The sequence below is a fragment of the Corvus kubaryi genome, unplaced genomic scaffold, assembly GCF_017639235.1.
Source record: "Corvus kubaryi isolate FWS band 111438036 unplaced genomic scaffold, C.kubaryi_AGA036_p1.0 134, whole genome shotgun sequence".
Classification (NCBI taxonomy): domain Eukaryota; kingdom Metazoa; phylum Chordata; class Aves; order Passeriformes; family Corvidae; genus Corvus; species Corvus kubaryi.
Genome location: NW_024580668.1, coordinates 5965587 through 5993355, shown reverse-complemented (window position 1 = coordinate 5993355; position 27769 = coordinate 5965587). Strand labels below are relative to the sequence as shown.

General features: G+C 41.8%; 1 protein-coding gene across 8 annotated transcripts; it reads right to left on the bottom strand.

The window, feature by feature from the left end:
- Nucleotides 1-1928: 1928 nt before the first annotated feature.
- On the bottom strand, nucleotides 1929-22797 carry ARFGAP1 (ADP ribosylation factor GTPase activating protein 1). Of its 8 annotated transcripts, XM_042046735.1 has the most exons (15): nucleotides 22692-22797; nucleotides 22318-22455; nucleotides 18825-18888; nucleotides 18407-18516; nucleotides 17248-17419; nucleotides 16227-16327; nucleotides 15460-15546; nucleotides 14870-14966; nucleotides 13448-13504; nucleotides 12435-12467; nucleotides 11107-11136; nucleotides 9262-9318; nucleotides 7899-7958; nucleotides 6693-6769; nucleotides 1929-6228 (listed from the first exon to the last, which is right to left on the bottom strand). In XM_042046735.1, exons 3-15 carry the CDS (start codon nucleotides 18882-18884, stop codon nucleotides 5901-5903), a joined length of 1269 nt encoding a protein of 422 aa, XP_041902669.1. In that variant the 5' UTR covers nucleotides 18885-18888; nucleotides 22318-22455; nucleotides 22692-22797; the 3' UTR covers nucleotides 1929-5900. The 8 variants fall into 8 exon arrangements, with proteins under 8 accessions (XP_041902669.1, XP_041902685.1, XP_041902678.1 ...); XM_042046751.1 differs by lacking the exon at nucleotides 7899-7958 and having other exon boundaries at nucleotides 6693-6763; XM_042046744.1 differs by lacking the exon at nucleotides 11107-11136.
- Nucleotides 22798-27769: the final 4972 nt, after the last annotated feature.

Sequence of the window (27769 nt, the reverse complement as noted above, 5' to 3'; positions counted from 1 at the left end):
CAGCAGGAGCTGATTTATCTATTGTAAAATTCACCAGCCTCATCAGTGCTGAGCAGCCTCTCCAGGGGAGCACACTTTGGCAGGGCTTAGAGGAAAAGACAAGAACTGGTTTCCAAAGTGTGCAGAGCTGATAGCACTGGATTTTCCTGCTTGAGCAGCGGTCACGATGCTGGTGAGGTACAACATGACTGTTCTTGGCAGTCCTTGCAGCCAGCCCTGCCAGAGACTCTCTCCCACTCATTCTCAGCAATTTCAAGTGCAAGAAGGCTTCTCCTTGGAGATCTTTTCAGTATTTCTTTAATCTCTTTTGATTTTAGCCGGTTTAAACGTTGCCATCAGGGCAGTGTTGGTGAAACTCAGATTGGACACAAAGCATCATTTGAGGATAAAAAAACCAGGGCAGTTTTATCTCACCTAAAGCAAAAGTCAGCGCCTTGCTCAGAGGAGGAGCTGACCTTTCTTTCCCGGCCTCCTTGAGGAGATGCAGCTTCTTGCTGACAGAGCACAAATGGCTGGAGCTGACACAGCCAGGCAGCATCTCTTGGCCTCCTGCAAATCAGTGACTGAACAGACAAGGAATGATCACACTGCAGGTGTGTCAGAGCTTCAGGGTTTGCAGCTTCCCAACAGGACAACGCAGCTCCCCCTTGTTTTCCTCATGGGATTTTCAGTTTTCACTCCATGGCTGCATCCTGCAAACCTCTGTCAAAGCAGTGGAGGCCCTCAGCAGGTATGGGGGTACTGGGCTAAGCCTGTGGAGTTTGGGGAGGTGATGGCGAAGCTCCTGAGCCCAAAGCCTGCTGCAGAAGGCTCCTGTGGATGAACCTTCTGGAACAGGTGGAGTGCAGGAGGAGGAAAACCAGGGCACATCCCCAGTGCCTGGCTGCACACCTCAGAGGGCATGAGAGTTTGGTTGCTTAAAGTGAGTGAGCTGTGAAGCCCAGAATCACCTTCTGAGCCTGCATCTACCTTGGAGGGCACCTACACAGAGAAATAATGGCAGAAAGCTCCAACTGGACTTGCTGCTGGTACTGGGATCAGAGCACCGAGGGGGCCATGGCAATGCAGCAGTGACCTGTCCTCCCTCAAGTCCAAGAGTGATGTTTTCTGGTTTAGACTCCACTTTCTCTATCAGCTTTTACTGACTGTGCTGTCTGAAATCCAGAATACACATCACTGCTTTCATGGCATTCTGTTTTTAGTCATTGGCTCTGGATGTTGTCAGAATAAAGGGCCAAAATCCTCTCTCCAGAAGCAGCATATCCTGTTTACTGCCAGTAATCCCATGTGAAAACTTTGTACCTGACAGAGCAGCCCTTATGGCAAGAACAGATACAGCCAACCCGTGCAGTCATACCAGTGATGTTATCAAACACAAATGTCCATTTGAGTAAAAATCAGTAAAATTACCTCTACAGGGCAAGTAGGATTCAGTCCTGCTGACCAAGAACATAACAGAAGATATTTTAAATTTGCACAAAGCCCAGTGCAGTCACCTGGAGTACTCACGTGGCCATTTGGCTCATGAAGGAAACTGGAACCTGAATATGAACCACCACCATAGCTGAACGACTTGTCAGAGAAATCTCGCTTCTTGCAGGAAAACTGCTTTAAAAGTTACCTTTTTCTGCTGTAATAAGTGCCTTTGTAGACAAGCTAATAAAAATCTCAGTACATAAATTTATTTGTACTTTAATTTCTATTTTATAGTTGCCCTTCAATAAAGGAGGCAAACAATGTCTCCAAATTGTTTTTAAGTAAGAGTTTGAAGTCAGACTGTGAAACTCCAATGAAATATAAAGATGTTTTTGGCTCTATTAATGTTGGCAACTTCCTTTCTCCTTTGTTACTAGCAGGGAAGAAGATGCCTGATGCCAGCACCTGGGTTGAAAATTAACTGAAGTCTCCTGAAAAAGGGCTGACCACTGTTCTGCTCCATATCTCTTTGCTTTATTATAATACTCTTTAAAAGATGACACTGCAGTTCAAGTCCAGAACCACTCTACAGAACAATGAATAGTGTTCACTGAAATCACCATTCCTGTGAACTTCACAAAAAAACACAGCAGGAAAATTAAAGATACAGTACTCCAGACTGACCAAGGTTCTGCTGGCATGGGAATGAAAGAGGGTTCTGCAGCTAGAGGCCACTAAGCCATTAGGATCAGACTCTTAATAATGGCCATGGAAATGTTTCTGTTCTGTTTAAATCACTGATTGCTCAAACCTTTAATTGGGTCACTGAAATTTAGTATTTCAGCCAAAACAAGCTAAGAACTGAAATAATTGTGCAGACTGCTACTGTCCAAGAGGACCACTGTATCTTTAAATGTATCCTGGATTAAACAAAGGTTTTATCTACACTTGTTAAATTATTGCACAGACCATTACACTGACAAGTACATTATGAACCCATGGAATGTTACAGTCTGGCCTGGAAAATAAAAGCAGCAGCATTATCCTTGAGGTCTCAGCCATGAGGGAGAGCTGGCCAAGCACTTCTTGAATTGTAATAATTACTAATAGGTTTGAAGACACAAATGAAACATTTTAAAATAATCCCTAACTGCTAGGATTATGTTTGGGAGCATTCTCCAACACTTCCACTCTTTTGCAAATGGCACTTAGTTTGATTTCTTGACATTTTTCTTTTATCAGGCTACCTGCAGAAATCCAGCTGCTCTGCATTTTCCAAAGTTGAAGCCATACAAAGAAATAAAAGCTTGGGTCACCATGGGATTTGAACCAGCCATTGCAATGTCCAACTGGTGCAGCAATTTCACCTACTGCACATCTCCTGGCAGTTTGCTTGTTTGACTTAAAACTGCAACTCCACGGGGTGGGATGGAAAGGGGAGCGGAGCCCTGGTCACCCCAGCACAGGGGGAGCCCACGGCGACACCAGGGCCCTCCAAACCACACACTGAGGCTCATGGCTGGATCCTCACTCAGCCAGGCAGCCTCAGCTCCAGCAGCCTGCACTCAATGCCTCTGCTCCTCATCAGGCCAAAAAGGGAGGATCTGGGGAGGAGGAGGAATTAAAAAAGAAAAAAAGTCGGATTCATGAACGCTTGCTCCGCACCCGCAACTTGATGGGATGCATCTCTTCATAGCGCAGAAACCTCCCAGCCACCTACTCTGAAAAAAAGTAAAATTCAGTAAAACAGAGGGTGTGCAAAAGAAAATGCCCTCGTTTTGTCCTCTCCTCTGGAAGACATGATCACACGTTGAGGCTCAGACAAGCCATTAAAAAATGCCCATGTGCCTGTCAAACTGACCAGCTGGCACACTGGTTTTGTGTCTGCAGTTACACCTCCTGCCATTATACTGGGTTTTTTGGATCTTCCAGGAACATCTTTCTGCCAGTTGTATCATTTTGTTGCTTCCCTACAACACTGAAGAAAGAGAGATGGCAACTGTTCTGTCCCTGTCTCCTCAACTGGAGGGAAAATCCTTACCCAAAGCTTCTGCTTGAGCAGGGCACTGGCTGTTTGATTTAGAACATAAAAGTTTCAAAAGCTACAAAAATCAAATCAAAAGAACAAATGGCTCATGCCAATCGTGGCTGCAAGTGATACATAAATAAACCACTTCTGTCCCAGGCAAAGCTCACAGCTGAGGAGAATGTGCACACACACATCACAATACCATTGACTGAGTGCACTGAAATAAAGATTCTCCTGCCACGAGCCATTTCAGGAGGTTTATGAAAGAGAAACTGTAATAAATTTATACAGAAGCAGCTGAATCAGCTTCAGACTGGGCAGCAGACATGTTGACAAGGAAGCAACAGAGGTGTAAGCATAAAAAAACAAAGTTATGTTTGACATGCAGCTAAGCTATGACAAAATTATACTTGGAACTGGAGAAAAGCAGAAAAAAATCCTTGTTTTACAGTCGGGCTGTGAACGCTGCCAGTGGTACCACGAACAGCACTGCAAACCAAGAGCTCTCGTGCCTTTGGCACTTCCAAAGGGCCAGTGACAGCAAGGACACCTCAGGAATGGCTCAGCCTGGAGGAGCACTTTCCAGACGTGGGTCTGGAGCAGCTCTGGGTCCTGCTGCAGAGGCTCGGAGAGCACGAGCTTCAGACCACGCTATCAGGAGAAGCCGGGGGGAAAAAAGAAATCCCAACTCTTGTGGAACAGGATGAGAAAAGACTGGAAAAATATTCTGTTCACCATCCGAAAGATCCTTCTGATAGAAATACAGAATCAGGTTGTAAATAGAGCTACTTCTACTCAGGCTTAAGCCTTTAAAATCTGCTACTTTTGAGGAAATTCATTTTCTTTCCTTTTTAAGCTGTTGATATTACTATCTGCTCAAAAACCTCTGTGAGGAGTAAAAGAAGTGAAGTGTTATTTAAGGTAATTTTGACACCTTTGGTTGGTTGTTGAACAAGTAAACCATTTTTAAAAAGTAAAGGCTTTTTAGCTCAGTAATAGGATCTACAGGGTTCACAGAAAGAACTCCATGCTGGTAAAGCAGAGCACATAAAACATCATGATTTGAGTTTCAAGCAAGCTGATTGTTTTCGTGCTGAGGGTACATTCACAACCCATCCCCCAAAATAAAATGGGATAACTATGACACCTTTGATGTTACAGTCACAATTCTTCTCTAGAAGTTATGGTTTGTGTCATGCAAAGCGATTTGTTGGGTCAAAACTGACACATAACTCAATCTCCTGTTCCAGTCCTTAATGCTGACAAGGAGTTTCTCAAGTTTCCAAAATAGTGTTTCTTTAACAAGATCCAGGAAGAAAATGTGGAGAAATATATGACAGAAACAGAGATACAGCTTGACACACGAAGAATCGTTTGGAAAACATCTGCTTAAATTAAATTTTACTATTAAATCCAGACACCTACTCATCTTGAAAGGGGCTTGCTGCCAGGCTCTTTCCTCAATGTTCTCATATTTTCCACCCATTTTTTCTTGCTGGAATCTTCTCTATAATTTTTTTTTTTCACTGCCAGGTTGCCAAACAGATGTCCAGAAGGCCGTAAGCAGCAGAAAGACTTCATTTTTAACAGCATTAATAAAATACTACACAGGTAGAAGGAAGAAAGAGAAAAAAGAGAGCACATAAAATACTAAAACTGGGGCAAGGGTGTAGGTGAGGAAGGAAAACACTACAGCTTTGCTTTTCTGTGTGGCAGAGCTGCACAGTACCAACTCAATCCACTGAGTAAGGTGGGCAAGTAGAGCCATTCTGGATGTCCCTTGAGAGCTCAGGTCAAACCTGTCAGTTTACACAAATAATCATCTAGCTCTAGATTCCTTCTGAATTCTAAAAGGAAAAAATACGTTTTAAAATATTAAAAAAAAAATAAAGTAATGTCACAATGTTTAAAAACAAAGCTCCAATAAAAAATATGTTAAAGACCATCTTGAATTGCCAGACTTCCTGTAGTCAGAGCAATCCGTAAGGCATTGGAACGAGATGTATCCAATTGCAGCTTGCTCAGTTAATGGCTGTCTTTCCAAGTCACACCCTGTCCTTTGTTTGCAATAAACACCCCAAATCTCAAATTAGATGAGGACTGGATGAACACCTATTAACCTACACATGCAAGGTTGTGCCATGGAAGTGTCCTTGCACTGATTTCTTTCCGTTAACATTCGTGTTAAGAAAGTTGCTGTAGCGAGCTCCAGTAGTGCAAGGAGAATACAGTTACCACTATCCTTAAAAAAGGGAGAGCCACCTTTACGTAAGAAAAGATTCAGATGCTACTTTTTTTTTCCCTAAACCGGGGTAGAAGGAAGGAGAATGAATGGGAAGCACAAACAGATCAGAAAGGTCAACCATGATACTCCAGGCGTGTGTAAAACTTCCTCCCCTCCATCAGCCAGCACAGCCTCCCTTTCCCAGCTGTGCAAAGCAGGGTTAACAGAGTCCTAGAAGTCATCCCACGCATTTTTTGTTGCCTTAGGAGGTTTTCTGGTTTTGCTCTCCCCTCCTGTGTTCTCCCAGTTGGTCTCCCAGTTTTCCCAGCTGTCGCTGTTACTGTTCTTGTTGGAGACCGTTCCCGAGCCCCACACGTCCCAGCTATCCGAGCTCTTCTTCTCTGTGGAATTGTCCACATAGGTCCAGCTCTCACTGCTTGGAGATTTATGAGCTTTTGGTGGATCTGAGTTGCCAAAGGTCTCCCAGAAGCTTTGATCTATAGCATTGTTCTGGTAGCCCTCCCCTCCACTGTTCTGGTAGCTGTCTCCCTCAGCTGGTCTTTTGGGGAGTGGGGAGGGGGGAAGGAAGGTAGAAATAAATTAGTTTTGCCAAACATAACAACAAAAATCAATGACTCCAAAGAAAACTATAATTCTACTGCCCTTTGCTTAAAAGAAACCTAAAAACCCTGATGATAAAGGCAGAACTAAATATTGCTCCAAATGATGTAAGTTTGCAGTCTAATTCAAAGATTGTTAATAGATTTAACAGGCCCAGGGCAAGGGAATGTGCATTTGGAGTAAGTTTTAAACCAAGAGGTGTGCGTTGCTTTGTTCTCAGTTTAAACAGAGTTATAAACAAAGTTATATTGAATTCCTCCCTATTACATAGAGGAGGACTGTTAGCAAAGACAGAATAAATTATTAATATTGAAAAATTACCTTTCACTATTATACTGCAGAGAATGTACAGGAGATAAAATCATGTGTTTAAAGAGATAGAAAATAGGAACAAAAAATTACCTTTCAGAATTATCATCTGGTTTGCCTGAAAAGAAAGTGGTGACATCTCTCCATCCCTTACTTCCCACTCCCTGAACCTACAGAATAAAAAAAAGACGCTCCATTCATTTGGATTGAACCAACACCTCTGCCAAGTCCAACAGCAAAAGCCACAACACATTCCCCCACTTGTTCCAATAAATCAAACACATTTAACTGACAGCTCATTCATGTTTTTGATGGGCAGTTACGTGGTGGATGTAGATAACATACATCTGACAGCATCATGATTCTGGAAAGGGTGGGAAGCAGGTCAGGCTTAGCTTTTTCACCCATTAGTGTAACATCTTTTAAATTCTCTCCTAGACTTCCTTGACAAAAATACTGGAATTAGTCCTTACATAAAATTCAACTTAATGAAAGCACTGATATTTTATGATTAACATAACTCTAATTTATATTTCTACTGTTCTAAAAAGCTATTTTCACTCTGTTTCAGCATTATTTCACTACCCCTGTAAAACAGGCCAAAAGTTGAGTCCCAGAATTGGATTAGAAATATAAATTCTGAAGTGTCACCATGAAAGGTACTATTCTGAGTTACAGACATAGAGGATGAATCCCAGAATTCAGCCTGAGAGCGGCCAGGCTCTAAACAGAACAGGTAACATCATTTATTTTATTTTATTCAAATAGTACCAAAATCTAAGACACTGAGCTGGTCTGTGAGAGTGTTTCCAGTGCTGACTTTCCCAGTGCTAAAAGACACACATTCCTGGGTAACACCATGCAATTTATCACCACAGGTGTTAGTCTGTGCAGGATTTCTGTGCTTGGCAGCCTCAGGCAGCACTTACCGCGTCACCGAGCACCGAGAGCAGCGGACGGCAAAGGAGAAAGGTGCAGAGCATTAATAAGTTTTACTGGACCAGTGGAACACAAGCTGTCTCCATATTCCCTCACACATTTTCTTTGCTGTTTAGGACACTGGCTGTTTATAACCATACCATGTCCTCATTCAAATTACTAAGAGGACACCACCATGCCTGTGCAGCTTTTAACACCCCAGCAGAAGTGCTGCCCGCTGAGAATTACACTTTCCAAATTTCTGTATTCAACACAAGCACAGACCAAAGCTGCATTGGGGTTTTCTATCATTTTTCATAAGAATATGGAGACTGGCTTGACTTGTTTGGCCTCCTTAAAGCCAGGCAGGCCACCTCATACCTTGCTGGCCAACTGCGATACTCCCATGGTGACCTCCTCAAATATTTTCCCCTCTTTCACCTATGTGGACCAAAGTATTGGTAATTAGTCATAAAACAGAGGATTACTGAAACCTTCAGACACGCTCACTTGTGCTTAACAGCTAAAATATATAAAAACCCAACCCCAAACTGAATTAAAATAGGTTTAAGTCAAATTAACAAAGTTAAGAAAATGATATACAAAGTCCGTTGATCTATAGTGGAGTGAACCTCGGTCCTTTGAGTTTGTGGGAATTTTCTATGGCTAAACACCCAGTCTGAGGAAGGTATCACACCCAGTTTGAGGCAGGTATCATTTACACACAGTTCAGCTAGCATTACACTACTGCTGAGCATAAAAATACCAGTACAAAAAACATCTGCAAACATGAAGCTTTACGAATATATTCTACCACGTATAAAGATTGTGTTTAGAAACTTAACAGATCCCTTTTATTCTCTTTTACAGATGCTTATTTAAATATTAAAAGGGATTTGAACTTTGCTGAAACACAATACAACAGGTACCTTTCACCACTTAATAAATGGCAGTTGTTCCAAAGCAAGTGACTTTGTATAACCATATAGAGAATAGTTATTTCCAAAAGTAACACTTATTTAGAACTAACAGCACAACATCCTAAGGGAAATGGATCTCTTTTTAACACAGAATACGTAATTCCTCATTAAATTGTCCTACAAAATAAAAATCAGCTCAAGGAAATGCACCCTAAAAATAACCCTGAAAATAATGCAACTAAGCCCTCTGAAATAAGCTGTGGATAATTCTAGGGAACAGAAAACCAGTTAGAGTCTTCTCCTGTGGTTTGAAACGCCATGTAAAGAATGGTGAATTAATAAAGGTAATGAAAGAGAAATTAGTCTGCAGTATCATTAAAACATTCTTTTCAAATGGCTCAAAGATATTTGCCTGAATTAAAATAAAGCTGGCAGGTAGATGGTAAAACACTAGGAACTTAACTGAGATACAACTACTAATACATATAAATATCTATATATACATATTTAAATAACTGATTTTATTTCCATTTAGGGTGCATTTTCCCCTTGTTCCATCGTCCACTACTGAAAGCATGAAATCTATAAAATGGTATCTAACAAGAACGAATGTGACAGACTCTGGTAGACATGAGAAAGGTTGGTGGAAGGAATTTACCCCTCATCAACATTTTTCTGGTAACAGCCTAACTTTGAGTTGTTTGATGTTTCCCTTTTTCAGAAAACCCCCCTGAGAACCTGGGCAGCTGTGACAGGAGGAATCAACCACTCCCTGAGTGAGTATAACCGTTTTTCTGCAAGTCATTTACTAGTTCCAAAGTTACCTTTTCCTGTGCAGGTTTGAGAACATTTTCATTTAATGTCTGACCTAACTCTGATGCCTATTTAAAAGCAAAACAAAAACAAAGTCAGTTATTTTTTTTAAAAAAAACCCCAATAAAAACCCACAGGCAACACCTTCTGCAGGCTCATTTCTCAGCATTATCTCCAAAAACACATGAAGCCTTTAGCTTTGATTCATACAAGCAGAATGAGCTGAAAAGCACACACAGCAAAGTGCTGTAGGAGGCATTAAAAGACAATAAATTAAAATCAGATAGACATGGCAATAGATGCCCAGAGCCCAAGCAAAATCTGACCTTGCACTGGAAGCAGAAGCAATGGTTCAACCAGCAACAGCTTCAAGGATGGGCCCCTTACTAATGCCTGCAGCTGAATATTTGGAAAAACTGACCTCATTCCCCCCTTATTTTTCCATACTAATTAAATTACTTGTAGAATTAGATCTTTTGGGCTGATTTTCCCACAATTCCTCTGTCTTGTAGTGCTCCAATTGTCATCTGTTAGTAAGAGCCTAAGTGTTTCTGAGCAATACACAAGAGCCAAAGCTGTGACAGAAGATTTCTGTTATTTTTTTAAAGCTCCAGGTTTGCAGGGTGAAAAAACAATGAACTTCAGAAATCTGTTGCAATCCAGAACAAGATGCACAAGGATATTGTACTTCAGAGGCAGTTTACAAAAATGTAAGCCCACAGTCTAAGTCACAAAATTACTTTCCTAAGGCAATGCTGACAAGGACAGCAGGTTTAGAAGAGTTTGAAATCATTCATTTCTCTATGACCATATTAAGCCTTTGACAGATTTAAGCTTTCTTCACAACTGCCATATCATACTAAGTGCCTTCTGAATGATCCTGGTTAATCCAAGAGAGCCAATATGCCAGGCAATTAAGTTTCATTTCCTAAGGGTTCATATTTTATCACTGCCATTGGTCAGGGTGTGAGCCTTCACTCATGTTCTTCCCAGGAATGGAGCACCTTAAACACCTTTCCTCCACAGACTCCCAGGTGTCTAAGAAGCCTTTCTCTTAGCCACAGCATTCCCAGGATCTCCCCTTTCCCCAGCCATTGTCTCCAGTACTTCTACTCCTTACTGGATAGAAGTTCTTTGAGAAGCAAAGGCAAAAGCAAACCCCACTTCCACCCTGTGAGAAACATGAATGCAAATCACAAAGGGCTTGTTACCTTTGGAAGTGAGGCTACAAAGTGTTTAAGAAAAACAACAAGAAAAGGGGTGTTCTCACCTTTGAAAAACCCTTTGGAGTCTACTGAACCCAGCAAACTGTTTATAAGAAAGAGTGTAATGCACCCAGACTAACAGTTCAGGTGTCCTAAATAGAGTCACTGCTACAATTAGAAAGAATTCTTATCTGATCCCTCTTAGTCAAGCGCATAATTTTGTAAATGTGGAATGGAAAGATTTGGGTACAATTGTATTTTCATCTGAATCACTTCATCTTCCCTTCCTATTGCTGAATTTAGGACAGCACTCTAACCACCATTACAAACACTCCATTCAAGTGTCTGCCTTCCAACAACACCCAGCTCTTGGCACATTCCTGGGGCAGACATGCAAACAGAAATCCTGAAATCATCAGAATGTGGACAGCAGCACAGTCAATTTTCGGACAGCACACAGCTCGGGTATCTCTACCCAACTGAACAAATTTTAAGTAGGTTTGAAGAAATGTTACCATACAAAACACACAACATAATTCTAAACAGGTTTGACGTAAGGCAGAAAAAGAAAAGACAGCTCAGGAGCAAATGCACATATTCAGCACGAACAGACAAGGAGTCCATGCACAAGAACAGATGTGAGGGTGTTACCGGCTCTGGCTGCTGCTTGTAGCCCCAAAACTTTACCCAGAGAGCAAAAGAGAAAAGAGCAAGGAAGGTAGAAGCAGCTTTTAGCAAAAAATTGGCAGCATTTTTTCAGGCAAGTTAAGTAGCATGAACCTTTTCCAACTTTTAACATCTACTGACAAGAGAAACAGTGAAATGTGTTTGGTCACTGGACCCCAAATACACTTTTAACCAATGTAGTGCATCAAAAAAGTGCTAAATCTTTTCTGCAAAGGGTCAGAAGTTTCAGGAACAAAATTTAATTTTCAGTAACACAGCTTAGACTCTAGAGCGCCACGTTGCTGTGGTCCTTGTCAGTAGATGTGATGAGCTTTTAAACTTAATATTCTATTTGTATTTGTTAATAATACTAAAGAAAGAAAAGCTTCTAAAAGGGAAACTGCCAGAAGGAGTGAAGAGGAAGACCTGTAGAAAAACTAGTTTTTCTTAAGTCAGGCAGTAAACACTTTAAAGCTTTGAAATAGGAAGTTTGGGTACTTTAACAAGGCATTTTTGTTGCAAACATGCCCAAGTTTGGCCATTTGAAGGATTAATATCCCAGTGCATAGACCTGTCTGAACACCAACGTCTGCAGCTGGCACATTTGTTTTGAGCAATACTTTCTATGCCTATCAAAAAGCCAACCAGGCTAATGCTGCACATACACAAGAGTTAGAGTTCAATTAAAACTCCTGAACCATCTATAAATATATATAAGGCTTATCTCACCCAGAACTAGGCAAATTAGGAATCCCATTCTTTTATACATTTCTACATTTCAATTTAAAACTTTTCCTTGCAGACAGATCTTGGTTATGTCAGAGCTCTGTGTAATTCTAACTCTGTTTTAACCCCAGTTTGATAAATGAAATGCTTTTGTCATTGCTACTTTTTAAAATACACACAGGCAAATTGATTTATTAATAATGAGCAGTTCACATTTGTAACACCTTACTAGGCTTCAGCCATGGGAAGACCGCTTGCATTGTATTTTATCACCACGAAAACTACTTCAAGATAGTTGAAGATTCACAGAAGTAAGATAAGGGGATGTTAAGTTTGTAAGCTCTGCAGCCTCTCCAATACATCCAACAGGAACAAACAGCAGAGTATCCCTGTTTATCTCTTGCTTAATTTGATCACTGCAGCTGATTGCAACTCCCATGGAATTAAAAGCTAGAACTAAACACTACTGTGCACTGTGAAGGAAAAGCACACTGGTCTGTTGATGATCAAATCTAAGTCAATTGGTGCAGGCAAACACATGGCATTTAAAAATAATTACACTGACTAAGAGCTAAATCTATAATCACCTTCTGACTTGCTTGAGATCCAAATCTGGTAGCCTGTGAAAAGAAACAAAAACATTCAGGTTTATCAGGAATAAATCCTTTGATTTTTAAAGACACACATTTAGAAATGCTGCATTATCCTCTCCAAGGTAATGGAGCTTTGGTAGAATTTCACAATGAAAAGAACACACCCATACCACCACCCCTGGCATTCCATTGCTTTGGGGAAGTGTCAGTCTTTCCCAACTTGCAGCAGAGGGAAGAAAGGGTCTTCAAAATGGACTAGACCTTGGTGGGCCAATGTAGGTGAGTATCAATATTTTTGTCTCCTATAATGTCACCCAAAGTACCAGGTAATTGTTATGTCTATGAAGATTTGGAATAATATTAAGCAAAACTGAAAAAAAGTTGCAATGCATTATGTTCACAAAAATATTTAGTCTCTTTCCATCAGCATCTATGCAAAATGTAATACATTCTTATTTCCTCTGGTTTTAAATGACAGTGAGTCGAATCACTGTCACTCAAGTGTGCAAATTTGTAGAACATGCAGAACATGAAGACCATGCCTCAGTTTTTCCCAAATCATCCCACTGGACACAATCTTGGCCCAATGAGCTTTTTATTTAAACTGACAAAAATGCTGCAGTTAAGACACAAGACAAAGCAAGGAAAAATAGAAGCCCATCACCAGTTTTTAACTTGGTATCAAATTCCTGCTGAAAAATGCAATTTAGCCTTGCTTGGCACAGATTGAAATTCTGAATTTTCTGCTTTATAATGAAAGCTTTTCTTGAGTTCTTTCTTGATGCTTAAATCCAGTGGACGGATTTACAAAAACGTCCATCCAGAAACATGAGAAATGGTTAAGAGATCTCCATTCAATATGTAACTATTTTATGAGCCATAGGCAAAGACAGGAGAGCAAAATTTAGCTAGTCTTGGTAATACTTTTAAGGATTCATCACTATTAGAACACAATTGGAATCTCCAGAATTCACAAGAATTAACTAAACCACATTTTATTTACTTACACCCTCTTTAGCAGCTGAGGCAATTTTGCTTGCTCCGGTTGTAAAACTGCTCCATCCCTTTAAAGAAAGCAAGAGAATCATGAGCTACATGTTAATAATAATAGCAAATAATCAAGTTTTAATGAAAACAGATTAGCTTAAGTCAAAATTCTCTAATACAGCTTGTCCTGTAGTCCTAAGAACTACCTGCTAATGAGAGAAAAACTAGAGCCCTCTCACTTAACTGAAATAGAGCGATGAACTGCAGTATTTGTGTCAATGTGAACAAGCCAGAGTGTTTCAGATGTCACTCTGCTAAAAATGGCTACAAATGTGGGAAAAATCATCCCGTGCAGTGGAAGGCAAATTGGTTTCCTCACCAGGATGAACAGCCATGCCAAGAACTCAGCCTCCCAGAAATACAGGACTTCAGAGCACACGGCAATGTGCGTCTGTGCTCACACGAGGGCATTTCAGCCAGGACATTCAGGGAGATCCTGCGCTCCAAGAATGGCTCACACGAACGTGAATAGTGTCCCCTCTCCTTGGCTGTCTCAGCTCACCGGCAATACATTGCAGATGTGCTTTCTAATCTGAACTCTCTGGCCTAAAAACTGTGAGACACCTAGATAATACTCAGCTGATCCCAAGCAGCCTGTGGGATCACCTGGAATATGGTGATCAACCTCTTCAAAGGCTCAGGCATTACCTTTCTGTGGTAAGTTCTAGTGAAAGTATTTATTTATTTTTAAATAAACAGCAGAACCTGGTGTGGGTATTTAGGCCAGTGAGGCTCTACAGAGGGCTGCTGGCCACTAACCTTGGTAGGATACCTTACTCTATTTCCAAATGACTCCAAACCCCAAATATTGTTCAGCACTGTGACTTTGCAGCCTGTCAAAGCACCAGGATGGCCCTGACTGCCTCTGACTTTATTCCCATTTTATTTCAACAATGCATCTTTCACTATCTTTACTTGAATCATGACAACTGTTCAGCCATATGCTGTTATCTGTTCACACCCTGTCACAAGTATTTCAAATGTTTTCATCACTGCTCATGGCTTCTGGCACTCACATACACACACATTTCAGTTGTTTTCCTCAGAACATCCGTAATATGGTTAATAGATTTAATTCCCTACAGGTAATTACATTTTTTTCCTTCAGCCCTGTTGATTATGTCTTAATCCACTGCTATATCCTCACTTATTTCTATGAACTGATACCAGACATAACTCTTAAGTTTTGCTCAAATTTCTCCATTTTCCCTTTTAAAGTTCACCAATATCTTCTTCACTCTTTGAGAATACAACCAATACTCTGCATCTCTCCGTATCCACCTGCAGTCTTTAGTTTCTCTTCTCTTCTCTGCTTATGTTCTCCCAAACCAGGACAAAATAGAAGAAAATGGTAATACAGAAAGCTCCAAGCAATTCCTTACTGAGTACAACGAGGACATGGCATTATTCAGGAAGTCATCCTCTTTTTTTGGAGGGTTTACTGTGTTCCCAAACCCCACGTAGCGATTCTCTTGGCCACTGCCACAGGAAAAGGAATAAATAGTATCTGTATCAGCATGCAGCCATTAGAAGAACTGAAAAGCATGGAAGAATGACAATTGGTTTTGCACCTGGAAAATAAAGTCCTTTAGCACCCAGCACCCAAAATACAAAACTACTCACTTCATAAAGACATAGCACCAAGGATCCACTGAGGAATCCTTGGACAACACAATTTCCTCTGTGCAAGCTAATGTGGTCTTAATGATTCTCCAGGTTTAACAGATCACTGACATCAGAAAGCTGAGTAAATCCTAATAAAGTGATACATGAAAATGAGAAAAGGAATGAAAGAAGCTTTATAAATGCCTCTGTTTAATTCAAATCACTGTAAGGTACAACATACAATCAGAATTCGCTGGTCTTGAACCCACCACAGTAACATCTGGAGTTACAAACTTTTTATTCAATGCTTCAAACATTTTGTTATGCTAGAGAGAGGCACTCAGAAAGTCAGTAAATATTGCATTACCCTTGGTAGGAGCTGACATCATCATTTAACCAGTCTTCAAAAGCCTTGTCAGAAGAGGCAGTTGCAGTGTGAGATTGTCCAGCAGAACTGAAATAAAACATTGAAGAATCAAAGCCATGTAAAGCAAAACCCACTAGCTCAGCAGTGCAGCTTCATGTATATCACCACAATACAGGTTAAAAATTGATTAATTATATCATCTATCAAGTAGGGAACTCTAATGCAACCACTAAAAGGCATGAAGCTCTTGTTCCTTTGATTTACAACTACTTTTGCAGTTAACTTGTATCTTTAGTGCACAGAGTAACAACCACTACATGCAAAAGCAGAACAACAGAATTGCTGTGGTACAAGAGCTTTGATGCTCCTATGGTAATTAGCACCACAAGGGAAAAGTCTGTTTCTTCTTCCCTAGCATCCAATCCATCATCAAACTGGCACAGCACCACAGTTAAGGTGAGGATGTCATACACTACCTGTGAGTGACACAAATGTCTAATTTCAGGTGCATTTCAACTCAGGATAACACAAACATGGCTTGTCCCCTGCTCTCCCTCACTTGTCTCTGCCATCATTTAAGGTTCAGGTGCATGGGGTGGGAATGATTCCAAAAATAAAAGTCCTGTTACCTCATACTCCATAACTTCAGCTTGTTCAGACACCAACAGCAACAGAGTAAACCCAGCAGACACTAAATATCAGGTTTTGATGTTGTATCTGTATCTGATGCTGTATCTGTACCCACATTAGATAAGCAGGGCACATACCGGTGAGCAGAAGACAGAGACATTTTAGGTTGAGGTGGGGTCCAGTTCCTGGCAGGAGAAGTTTCAATGGACCACTCCTTGCCTTCAGCTACTGTAGCTACCTACAAGAGGAAGAATAGTCAAGAATAGGTCAGAGATTCCATAGAAGTTATAAACTGGTTCTGTAATATGAGGACAACCTATTTTTGCAATCTGCTGCCAGCTCCATGGATCAATTAATCTGTTTTCACAATAAACCATTTTTTTTCTGGCTCCCAGGCTGTGATGTTGAATTGAACACTGGTTTTATTTCAGGCAACTGAAATAGAAAATTAAGACAATTTCCTCAAAGAGGCAGGTTTGGTTTGAAGAGGAAAGACTGGATTAATGAAGACAAGTAAGCCCTAATCACACAGTAATGGGGGAAAAGAACTACGTTATTGTTGTACGTTACTACATACACTAAAGATTTATCAAAAATCACTTTGGATACAACTGTACAGGTGAAATAGTGAAGTGAGGAGTGAGACAGCTGCACTTACTAAACAGCTGCAACAAACTGCAGCACTGAAAATCTGAGCTACCTCAGCTAAATACAGAAATTAAAATTTCAATAGAAAACTCTGACAAGACTTGGGAAGAAGCACTCTAAGACCTGCAGGGTCCCAAGAGGGCAGTCCTGGACTGCCTACTCTGAGGTACCAGACCCTCTGGATACCGTTGGGCTAAATTAGAAAGAGTTACCCAAAATAAGGAAGTTAGTCCAAAAAGGCTCCTGCCTGCCCAAGACACTCTTTTCTAACCCCACCGTATCTCCCTGGCAGGACAACATTCCTTTTCTCTTCTGCCAAATACTTGAGCCATGAACTCATTCAGGTTTACATTAACTCTTCCAGGATTCCACTCTCTCACATTTACCTTTTCAGGAACCACTGCACAGATTCAGAGTTGCAACTTTGCCTCCTTTCAAAACCAAGTGCTTACAAAGCACTTTGATATTTTCAGATCCTCGGGGTGAGCACACACCTAAAACTGAGCTTACCTGGTCTCTAAACAGAGCTGCAGCTTTGCTGTTGTATTTCTCTTGCATTGTCCAGCATGGATCATAATCATCTTGAGACTCCAAGAACTCTCGGAATTTGCTGTTACCTCCAGCCTTCATTTTCTCCAGCTCAATATCCTTCCACTTGTCCATGGTTACAGAACGCACAAAACTGAAAAGCAGGTTTTAAAAAACAATTTTAGACCACAGCTTGTTATAATTTCCTGCTGTATCAACAGTGACACAAAAAAGCTTATTACAACCTATCTCAAAAGTTGAGAGTATAAACATGTTAGAGAACACTCTCCAAGTACAGAAAGACAGATCATCATAAGAAGGTGGGCAGATCCTCACTGAAATAAGCCAAAATCATGTCATTTATTGGCATTTAAAGGAGACAGTCAACAGAAGGCAAGTGACAGAAAAAGCAGCTTCCTTCGAGTCCAGAAATTAATCTAACCCACTATGTAACAGAAACTTTTCCCATAACTTCACTCTGCAATTTTCTTCTCTGTCTATTATCATGTATCCTGACGGTTGGACTCGATGATCTCAGAGGTCTCTTCCAACCTTGGCAATTCTATGATTCTATGTCCTCATCTCAAAAATTTCCTTTTTTCTTCCAAGCCACATACACAACAGTTCAAACCGCTCCTTTCCTGTGCGATTTCTACTCACTAATGAGCTTCAAATCACCCCTCGAAAAGCAAAGAATGTACTTCTGAATGGCCTCCTTGCTTTGGTGATTTCCCTCCTGGACTTTCTCTCCTTTCCTCATTTGAATAACTGTTCCCTGCTTTGGCCCTATTACATACACACACTGTGGATCTCCAGAACCCTTAACAGTTCTTATTCCATAGACTCCCATCTCAGCTGAGCATGTTTCTTGGAAAACAACATAAACTATCATTTATACTGCAAAGAGAACAGGAATCTCCTGAACAGAATAAAGCTGTTTTGTACTCTAACTTTATACCCAACTAGTTACAGACAAGGCACAGAGAGAAAAGCCCACTTTGGAGAGGAGCATGAAGCAAAACTGCCAGTGAAATGTTGGATTTGAGACATTCTATACATTTCAAAGCAACACAGGCTGTTCACAGCCATAATGCACCCTGAGGTAATGCAACTCAGTCCATGGTCTGTTGGAAAGGCTGACCTGAGGTGAACTCCCAAGCCTCGGTGTTTTCCTGAGCACTCAAGACAGATCCAAATTCCATAGGTCACACTCACCCACTGGGGGTTAAATGCACCACATTCAAAACAAACCTGTGAGAGAAGAACAATTATTTCTTCAATCTGCCATAACTGTCTGTGGGAAGTTTTCATAGTGCAGCTCAAAAAGGCAAATCATGAAAACATAGAAAATAATTTCAGAAGGGAGAGTTCTTATTGTTTGGAAACACCTTCCCTGATAACATACATTTCCTTCAAGTATTTATTTATGCTCTTGGATTATAAAAATTACTGTACTAACTACAAAAAAACAGAGAGGAAATACACACAAGCAAATGGAAATTACTGAGCAAAGAATTGGTTTTGATTTCATCTCCATCTAAAGATCGTAATTTTCTCACATTGTTCTCATCTTGTGCTCTGACTTCCTTGAGGACTTTCCTTGTTCTTGGACTTGCCATGATTCTGCAAAGGGAGAAAAAGAAAAAACTAAGTCATGATCACAGAATTGATTTCGGTAGGATGCTCAGTACCTCACAAGCACAGTTCTGTGATAAAGAGCTTGGAATCTAAACCACTGACTCACAACCAGCTGCAGAGGAGAAACAGACAAACCAAACCACCATAAACCCCACAATCTTACTTTTCCATTTACTTTGCACTTCTAGGGGGATTTAGTCATCTTAACTCCATCACTGGAATGGTGTAATTCAGTCATGGCTGAAAAGTGGGCAGGGGGTGATAAACACGGGAATTCTTCTATGCCACAAATTGTATCAAAACAGACTCTACTGGATGCTGCTCCCAGACCCATCCACTACCCTTCCTGAAAGCACTTCATAACATCCATGATTTCACAGGATCACATGCACACAACTCATCAGATCTATGCAAAAAATAGCAGAAACTCTTACACTTAAGAGTGCTGAACACATTGCTAAAAGAACCCCTTACTAGATGATACAAGAGCTTGTAATTTTCCAGAAATATTGAGTTTGCTTGTCAATTGAGTTCTAAGAAATTAAGGCAATTATTGGGACCTTTACACAAAATAGAATTCTAATTCAACAGACATGCCTCGCTGGCAGACCACATCATGTCAGTCTAATTTTTATGACGCAGAAAACAGCAGGGAGTGCTGTCAAGCTATAGCTAAAATTCACATTAAGACAAAAAATGTGATTCACACACAGTACACAGCCTGGAAAAACCCAAAGTACACAAAGCACTCATAATTAGGAGAACTGTAGTGTAGGGTGCAGCGTAAGACTGCAATTTAGATAAAAAATAAATTCCTATTTCCAACTAATAGCATCATATTTAACTTTAAATAAATAACATCTGTTCTCCCTTTTTGCTTCCTCTCCATCTTTTCATTTCTACTCCAGAAAACAAACTTCTAAGATGCAATAAAAGACAGAAGTCGCCAAGCTGACTAGAAGCAGCACCAACTACAAAGAGTCAAGCTTATTGGCCAGTCAAGATGCAAAGCATAAAACAGCAGGTTGGTATTTTCACCAAGCACTGGTGTGAGAGGCAAAAATACCTTTATGCAACTCTCTGACACTATTTCACTGTGCTATTTGACAAAATAATCAAAAGTCCTTAGAACATCAATAAAATGAACAATCTCACAAAAATTTTAGAAGGTAAATGATTAAAGTGTTACATACAACTGCCACAGCCCCAGGGCATGGAGGGAGGGTGTATCTTTAATAAATAAAGGAAGGGTGTTTAAAAAGGAAAAATGCTACAGGTAAGAAAACATTGTATTTGTACGACTTATGTCAACTTCTTAGAAATCTCTAGAGCAGAGTAGTACAATAAATAGTGCTGTGCATCACCAGCTAAGATAACATGACTCAGAAAGGAAAAAGCTCAATGTTGTACCCACATATTGCCACTGCTAAAAGCAGAAGGTGCTTGTAGCAGAACTCACTGCCTTTTATCTAAAGCACTTATTCCTCTGTAAACATCTTGCTGACAAATGCTTAATTCTGTGGAATTTAAGGGGCAGTGTTTTCACTGATGTTTAGAATGTGCTACCTTTTCAGCCTTAATTACTTTGCATTAGGCAAAACCAGGTAATTGTGATAAAAGTGTTTTAGACTCATAAGGTTACTACAAGTAGTGGTGAATAAAACCTTCCTGTCATCCTGTGTTAAAATAAAACTGAACACAGTTATTTTTGTCAATAATCTGATAAAAATTATGTAACTTTCAGAATAGGAGAATGAAAGTGTGGCAAGCGACCCCTCATATAATGAAACACACCTTTTCCAATAGCATTCCAATAACATTTAGCCTTCCATAACTTACTCCTGTGCATGTGAGCAGGAAGGGAGATAACACTACATGCATTTGCTTATGCCCTAAATAACAACCATAAACACATTTACATGGCTCCCAGTCCATGTCCTCAATTCCACTATTTGTCCCTGGTGAGATAAGGGAGAATTCTTCCTTTCTTCTGCAGTACAGAAATTAAGTAAATAACTCAGCAGGAACAGCCAGACAGACAACAGTGCACCTTCTGGGCCCTCCTCTTTGCCATTATTGCTGCTTTCTCTTTGCATGCCAATGCCTCTTCCTCAGGAATGAATTTCCCCAGCATCTTCCTGTGCATTACTGACAACTTCCAAGGCTCCTCTCTTTAGCTGGACGTTCAGTCCTCTTAGCACTACTCTTCCTTTACCATTTTTCCTCCTTTTTCACAGGTTTTCAATCAGAATAAGCAACAAAGGCAGTCTACATGCAAAGGCCTTCCAGCCTCAACAGCAGATGGGCACTGCTGGAGCTGAACAGGAAAGCTGAAGAGTCTTCCCACTCCAGTTCTGCACGTGCCAGGAATTGTCTCTAAAACAGAAAGTTACACCCATCCTCCAACAGCCAATATCCAGCCCCCCTTGTGTTTATACACGAGTTTCAGATCTCCAGCTCCAAGGTGATAGAGGAAGCAATTGCTTTCGGTTCTGCACCAAGTTCCCTGCCCAAACTATCACATCTGTCTGGTGGGAAGGCAGATCTTCATCCACGCCATGACGTCCAAGAAAGGAGGAGGCAACTAAAGCCACTAGCTTTTCACCTTGTCCTCCTCTACCAAAGCAATTGGAATTAAAGAACAAGGAAAAAATGTCATGTTCTGAGCTTTCTAATAGGTAATGTCTTTAGAAGTGGCTAGTTTATTTTTAGTGATTTTCCCACAAAGTTTTAAGTGTTCAAATTGTCATTGATTACCACCAAAAAGCTGAGCCCTGGTAGCTGACTGGACATATAACCACGGTGCTGTTTAAGTTTAATGACTAAATACTGAAGAAAGAAGCTGCACAGCCACCTTAAAGAAAAATACATTGCTTTGATCTAATGTAAGTAGACATAAGCAGTAAAGAAAGTGTTTCGTTTAGGAGTAAGTTTCCATTGAAAAACATGAATATTTTTGACTACGGGTTCCAAAGTGGAAATAGACAGCTTCACACAGACCAATCTCACACTCTTATTTCCCAAACAATCTGCTCCCAGAGCAAAAACTAGATGTGCACAATATGTGTTTTCTGGTTATGAAATCTTTAGTTTCTAAACACAAGCAAAAAGACAGAAGTGGACTAGAAGTGGAAATAACGTGTAATAGGACTTTGCTCCTCTGATGCAGCAGCAAATTCAGAGCCAACCTGCAAAGGCCTTTGCAATTCAGTGCATGAAGAGTCAGCGGCTGACGTGGCCTGCTGACTTGATGGACCTGAAGGCTCCCTGTGAGTCCCATCAGTGCAAAAAGGCCACAGCGGCTGAAGAAACCCTTGGAATCACACACTGCGCCTTTCTCCGTGGAGCTGTCACGGCTCACGTTCACAGATACATCAAAGACACACTTTTAAAGCGGCGCAGTTTCACACTCACCCGCCTCACCCAGCGCTTCGCAGGGCCGAGAGAAGGGCGATTCCTTCAGGCACACCTGCGGCACCCGGATCCCAGCGGCGTCCTGGAGCCTCCCTCAAAACATGGCCGGGTTCCGCCGAGCCCTCCGGCCTCTGCTTTCTGGGCAAGAAAATAACGCAGAAAAAGCTGAAATAGCGGGCAGGGAGATGCCTCCTGCCCGCCACGCCAGCCAGGCACCGGCACCTCGCCCTCGGCACCGTCCCGTGTCACAGCGCGGGGGCCGGGCCCGAGCGCCGCCACCTCAGCGCTGGGCTGGGCTGGGCTGGGCTGGCGGGGCAAGGGAGGCCCCGGCACAGCGAACCCCGGCTTGGAGAGCCGCGGCGACGGGGACGCACCACGGCCCTAAGCAGCACCGCCAGCCCTGGTCCCGATCCCCGTCCTGCTCCCAATCCCGGTCCCGATCCCAGTCCCGGCCGCCGGCCCGGTCCCGCCCGGCGCCGCCGACGTTGCAGGGCGCGAGGCATTGTGGGCGCGAGCCTTAACCCGCTGCGGTCCGGGGCGGGCGAGGAACGCCGAAAACGTCCAATTATATCCAACTCCGAATGTTCCAGGGAGAAGTTTAAGGGATTTGTTTCAACCAGGCAAAGTTGAAATAAATCTTTAAAGCGAACCCTGGGCGCGCGCTGCTCTCGGTGCGGTTCCAGGCTGCAAAAACGACCTCCGGGGGTTATCTCTGAGGAGAGGCTGCCCGTGGGGGTGAATTATATTGAATTATGTGAGTTTTCCTTAGACACTTATTGGTGTGAGCGAAGTGGGGTTAGCATGTGATGCCTCATGTTGCTCCCAGGCTGGGAATAGCAGATTGAGGGGCTGGTTGGACCTCCAGGCCTCCCCCAGCTTCACGTCCAGCTCTGCCTGCGCTGCTGTGGTCACACCTGGAGCACTGGGGTGGCTTGGGGCACCACACTGTAAGGAAGATCTAAAGCCACTAAGGAGCATCCAAAGGGGGCCACAAGGAAGGGGAAGGATCTAGGAGAAGCCATTAGAGGAGTGGCTGAGGGTACTTGGCTTGTTCAGAGGAGACTGAGGGGAGACATCATCCGGGTCTGCAGCTTCCTCATGAGGGGAAGCGGAGGAACAGCTCCCATCTCTGCTCTGGTGACTGGTGATAGGACAAAAGGGAATGGCTGAAACTGTGTCAGGGGAGGTTTAGGTTGGATATTAGGAAAAGGTTCTTCCCCCGGAGGGTGGTCAGGCACTGAACAGGCTCCCCAGGGAATGGTCACGGCCCCAAGGCTGCCAGAGCTCAAGGAGCATTTGGACCACGCTCTCAGGGATGCACAAGGTGGGATTTTGTGGTTTCCTGTGCAGGGCCAGGAGTTGGACTCAATGATCCGTGTGTGTCCCTTCTAACTCAGGATTTTGTCTCCAGAGATCCTCCCAAAGGTGAGGGTGGATCAGATGGAAAGAGCACCCGGAGTTGCTTTGTGGTGCTTGGAAGCACGGGCCAGGCGAGCACGTTTATGCCATCGTTAACTTCTTTTTAATCATCAGCTGTAGGCACAGGGCAATGGTTTAGTATTTATGTCTGAATCCCACAGAGACAATACGCTGCTCATTTCAGTGCAACTCCTAGTCTGGCCTCCGTACTTAATAAGTAGGCTATTATCTGACTATCAGTGCACGGGAGATTAACGGGAGCCATTTTCATTACCATTAATGGTGGCTACACACATAATGCTCTCACATCAATGAGAAGATAATGGGCCCTTAAGTGTGCGTGTGTAAGGCCGACAGAGGAAGGAGTATGAAATATAAAGCAAACTCGGCTTAAATAATTTGCTTTTCCAGTTAAGAAGAAAGTAATCTCTTCTCATAAGCACCATCATTTTCTGGTAAACGTGGACCAACAGGTAATGAGGTTCCCATTACACAAATGCTGTGTTACAGGCTCTAATGAGCATATTAATCTTTGTTTTTCCAAATAATTGGTAGATATTCCAGTGATTGGTGTTGGCATTGGCTCTGCAGTGGTTCTGGTGAATGTGTGTGCTCACAGCCTGAGCCAGGAGTCATCCTCAACCTCAGACACACAGGGAGCAGCAAAGACTCACCTACGTGAGGGCTGTGGGATGGGGCTGTCTGGTGTGCAGTAGGAATGAAGGGATGCCACAAACATTTGCCTTTCTCACCAAGCAAATAAATGCATGCCATTCCCTGGCAAGTCCAGTTTGCACCGTTCCTGGAATTTGGGATGGGTGCATAGCTCTCTCCCCATCTCTGCTATGTATGGCAAATGTCTATTCTGAGATAATAGATAATGCCAAGAAGAAACATTTATAAAGGCAGCCTGCACTGCCTTCACTACTTGTTCTCTTTTTCTGCTTATGAACTGTTTCTAGCTTGAAACTAAATGACAAATATTTTTAGCACAATTGCCATTGTTATAATTGTTATGCCCAATGTCAAGAACATATGAAACATGATGATAAGGAACAAATTACAGCATAAAATAATACAAGGCAGGCACAGTATCCTTGAGCTGTTTTCCATGTTGAGATTTTCCAGATAGAAGTAATTTTGCTTGGCTTCAAAAGGACAATACACAAACATGTAAAGGTCAGTCTGATTTGAGAGCACAGAAAACAGCTAGAGCCAAATTCTGCAGAGATTTCATTAATAAGTTCACCATAATTGCCATGAAGAAGACTAATAGCAAGTGGAAGCTTACTAAGATAAGCTACCTAGTGTGCAATTTTGCTTGTAAGTTACTGATTGTGTTTGATGGCTTTGAAATTTCTTAGGGGGAAAAAAATCTCTGGAATAGGATTTAAACCAAAGAGCATTCATTTTCGTTTTTTCCTGTTTTACAGATTTACTAAACCGTTTCTAATCTATTAATAAGACTAGATTTTGGTTATTAAATATTGCAGTCCTTGACATAAATGAAGCAGCATTACCGCTCGATTTAAATCGCACAAAAATACCTGAAAAATTCTCTAGAATAGCTGGCAGCCTGGGCTTCAAATATTAAAGGCAAAAGAGATACCACAAAAACCTGTTTTGACTTGTTTACTGATACCTATATGGGCTGAATTACAACACTCAGTAGTAGCAGCACTTGTCATGGACTGAGAAACTATGGATTTTTATTGCCTTTTTCCCTCCCAACACACCTGAGATGAGCCACTATATCAGGATGTCACAACACTTAAATTGAGGGGGAACAAGAAGAAACGCAGATCCCTTCTTAGATAAATCTACTTAATAAATCTGAGGAGCGAGGAGCGAGGAATGGACCTGCTTGCATGATAAATATCACCACTGGAGTTCTGAGCTGTCATTGTGTGTGACTTACCTTACTGTGTGAATAACATACAACTGTGAATGTAACATGGAAGTGTGTCTGTAACACGGAACTGTGTCTGTAACTGTGTGAATAATAATGCAACCCCAAACTCAGCCCTTCTAATGCCAGGAGAAGTCTGGTTAATTGATGGGACTGTGGTTAACACCCTTTTCCTGCAGGGTTTTTTGGCACTTCTGCATGTTGCATGCTCTGAGTAGCACCCTGTGAACTGCAGGTTGTCACCTGAGCCACCAAAGACTTCATCTCATTTTCAACTTCACGGGCTGGAGAGTTCAGAGTGACTTTGGAGTGGGTCTTATCTTTGTAAATCTCGACAGAAGATTCCTACTAATGTTATGTCACATTAAAAAATACTAGAAAAATAATATGTGAAATATTTTCTGCCATGGGATGAAACACCAGTTGTTATTAAATGTTTATTTTTATGTTATTATTTATTATGCTGAATGAATAAGAGTTACTTTTGTTAATCATAGCACTCAGGATTATTGATATTCATTGCATTTGGCAACCACAGCCTAGCAAACTTACCCAGCTACAATGAATATTGCCATTAAGCTACAGAAATGTCACAGGCACTTAATAAAACAATCTCTTTCCTTTCCTTGTACAGGGGAACATTACTTTTTTCCTTCCTTTTCAGCTGAGAAACCCATGTTTTCTGATACATTTTCTTAGTTAACTTGACACTAACACAAATCAGTAACTCCATCTAATGACCAGCACTGCTGGTGGTCAGGCACCAGAAGCCAGACTTCAGGCAGGGGTTTAGTCCTACAGCTAAATCAGAGTCCTGCCTATGTCATGACCGCCCACCACAGGCTCCAGCACTGAATTTCATGTCCAGCTCTTCAAAGCACAGACAGGATCAGGACAGTAATCAACCCCCATCCTTCCCTGCATATTTATAGGGAATTCACTGCTGACTGAGCTCCCTATGCCCACTCCCCCACACATCTGGGAGGGCATTTTAATGTGTACGTTTCTACTACCCATCAGGTCACTCAGACATCCTTTCATTATATTTTTCCACCTCAGAGCTAGAGCCGAAACAAAACTACAAGCAGACACTTGTAATTAGAAGCCCCCATCAGCCCTTCTCCCTGTACACGTATTTTTCATTTCAAAAATTAAACAAAATTTGGGAAGCTTTTATATGAGACAACAGGAAGCTTTACTCTGATATTAGAACAGCAAACAGAAAAGCAACCTTTTATTTTAAAAGCAGCTGTTACTCCACGCAGCTTTAACTTTGTGTTAATGTCACGTCCGTGGGTTTCACATCACCATTTGTAGCACTGTCAATCAAAGCTGTCAAAGTGGCCAGCTTGGTCCAGGAGAGGGAAAAAGCCTGGAAGTGCTGCTTGAATCTACTCTGTGGATATTCAGAATGAACTCTGGGAGGCTGGTTCAAGTGGCTTATTTCCAAGGCAATTAAGTCTTTCTTAAGTAAATGTGTGTAAAAAATGCTCCCTCAGCCTGGTGGTACCTGACACTGCTGACTTCTTAATACGCATTAGCTCTCCCTGCCTGGGATTAGAGAGAATATCACTGAAAACACAGCAGAAGAATAGCTGGGTTTGTGTATGTATGTGTTGGAATATCTTTGGACTGCACGTTCCATCCCTTCCTTGGGGCAGGACTCACAAACGCCGGCTCCTGACACTGCACACCCACACTGCTGCAGATGTCCTTCAAAAGACATGCTGAAAGAAACTTGTTATTGATTTCTTCTCCATCACATCACTTGAGACTTGTTAAATTGGCTTGGGGAAGTTTGTAATCATTCGAGAGGAAAAAATGGTTCCTAAGCAAATGGGGAAGCAGCTTTTCTAAATGAGACCGCCCTAAGCCAGTGCCCGAAACTGGAGACTGCTCTCACCCTTCAGGCTCTCTTTTTTGTCATATCATTTGAGAAATGCAACTGTTGCATGGAAACCTTGAATAATCACTTGGTATCAATACCCAGGGACCCTGGCAGCTGCACTGAATTACTTCTTGGTCACAGTGCCTAGTGAAACTGCGGCTTGAAATGTGGCTGCAATCCTGCCAGCTACTCGGATTGCATGGCTGAGGTGCTGGGGTGTCAGCTGTGCTTCCCCT

Excerpts from the sequence above, each read along its gene's own strand:
- ARFGAP1 (XM_042046735.1), bottom strand. The coding sequence starts at position 18,884 with ATGGCAAGTCCAAGAACAAGGAAAGTCCTCAAGGAAGTCAGAGCACAA. Across the intron at positions 13,505-14,869 it reads CCATGTCCTCGTTGTACTCA|GGATGGAGCAGTTTTACAAC; the intron begins GTAAGGAATTGC and ends CTTTCTTTAAAG. Across the intron at positions 12,468-13,447 it reads CCTCAGCTGCTAAAGAGGGT|GCTACCAGATTTGGATCTCA; the intron begins GTAAGTAAATAA and ends TTCTTTTCACAG.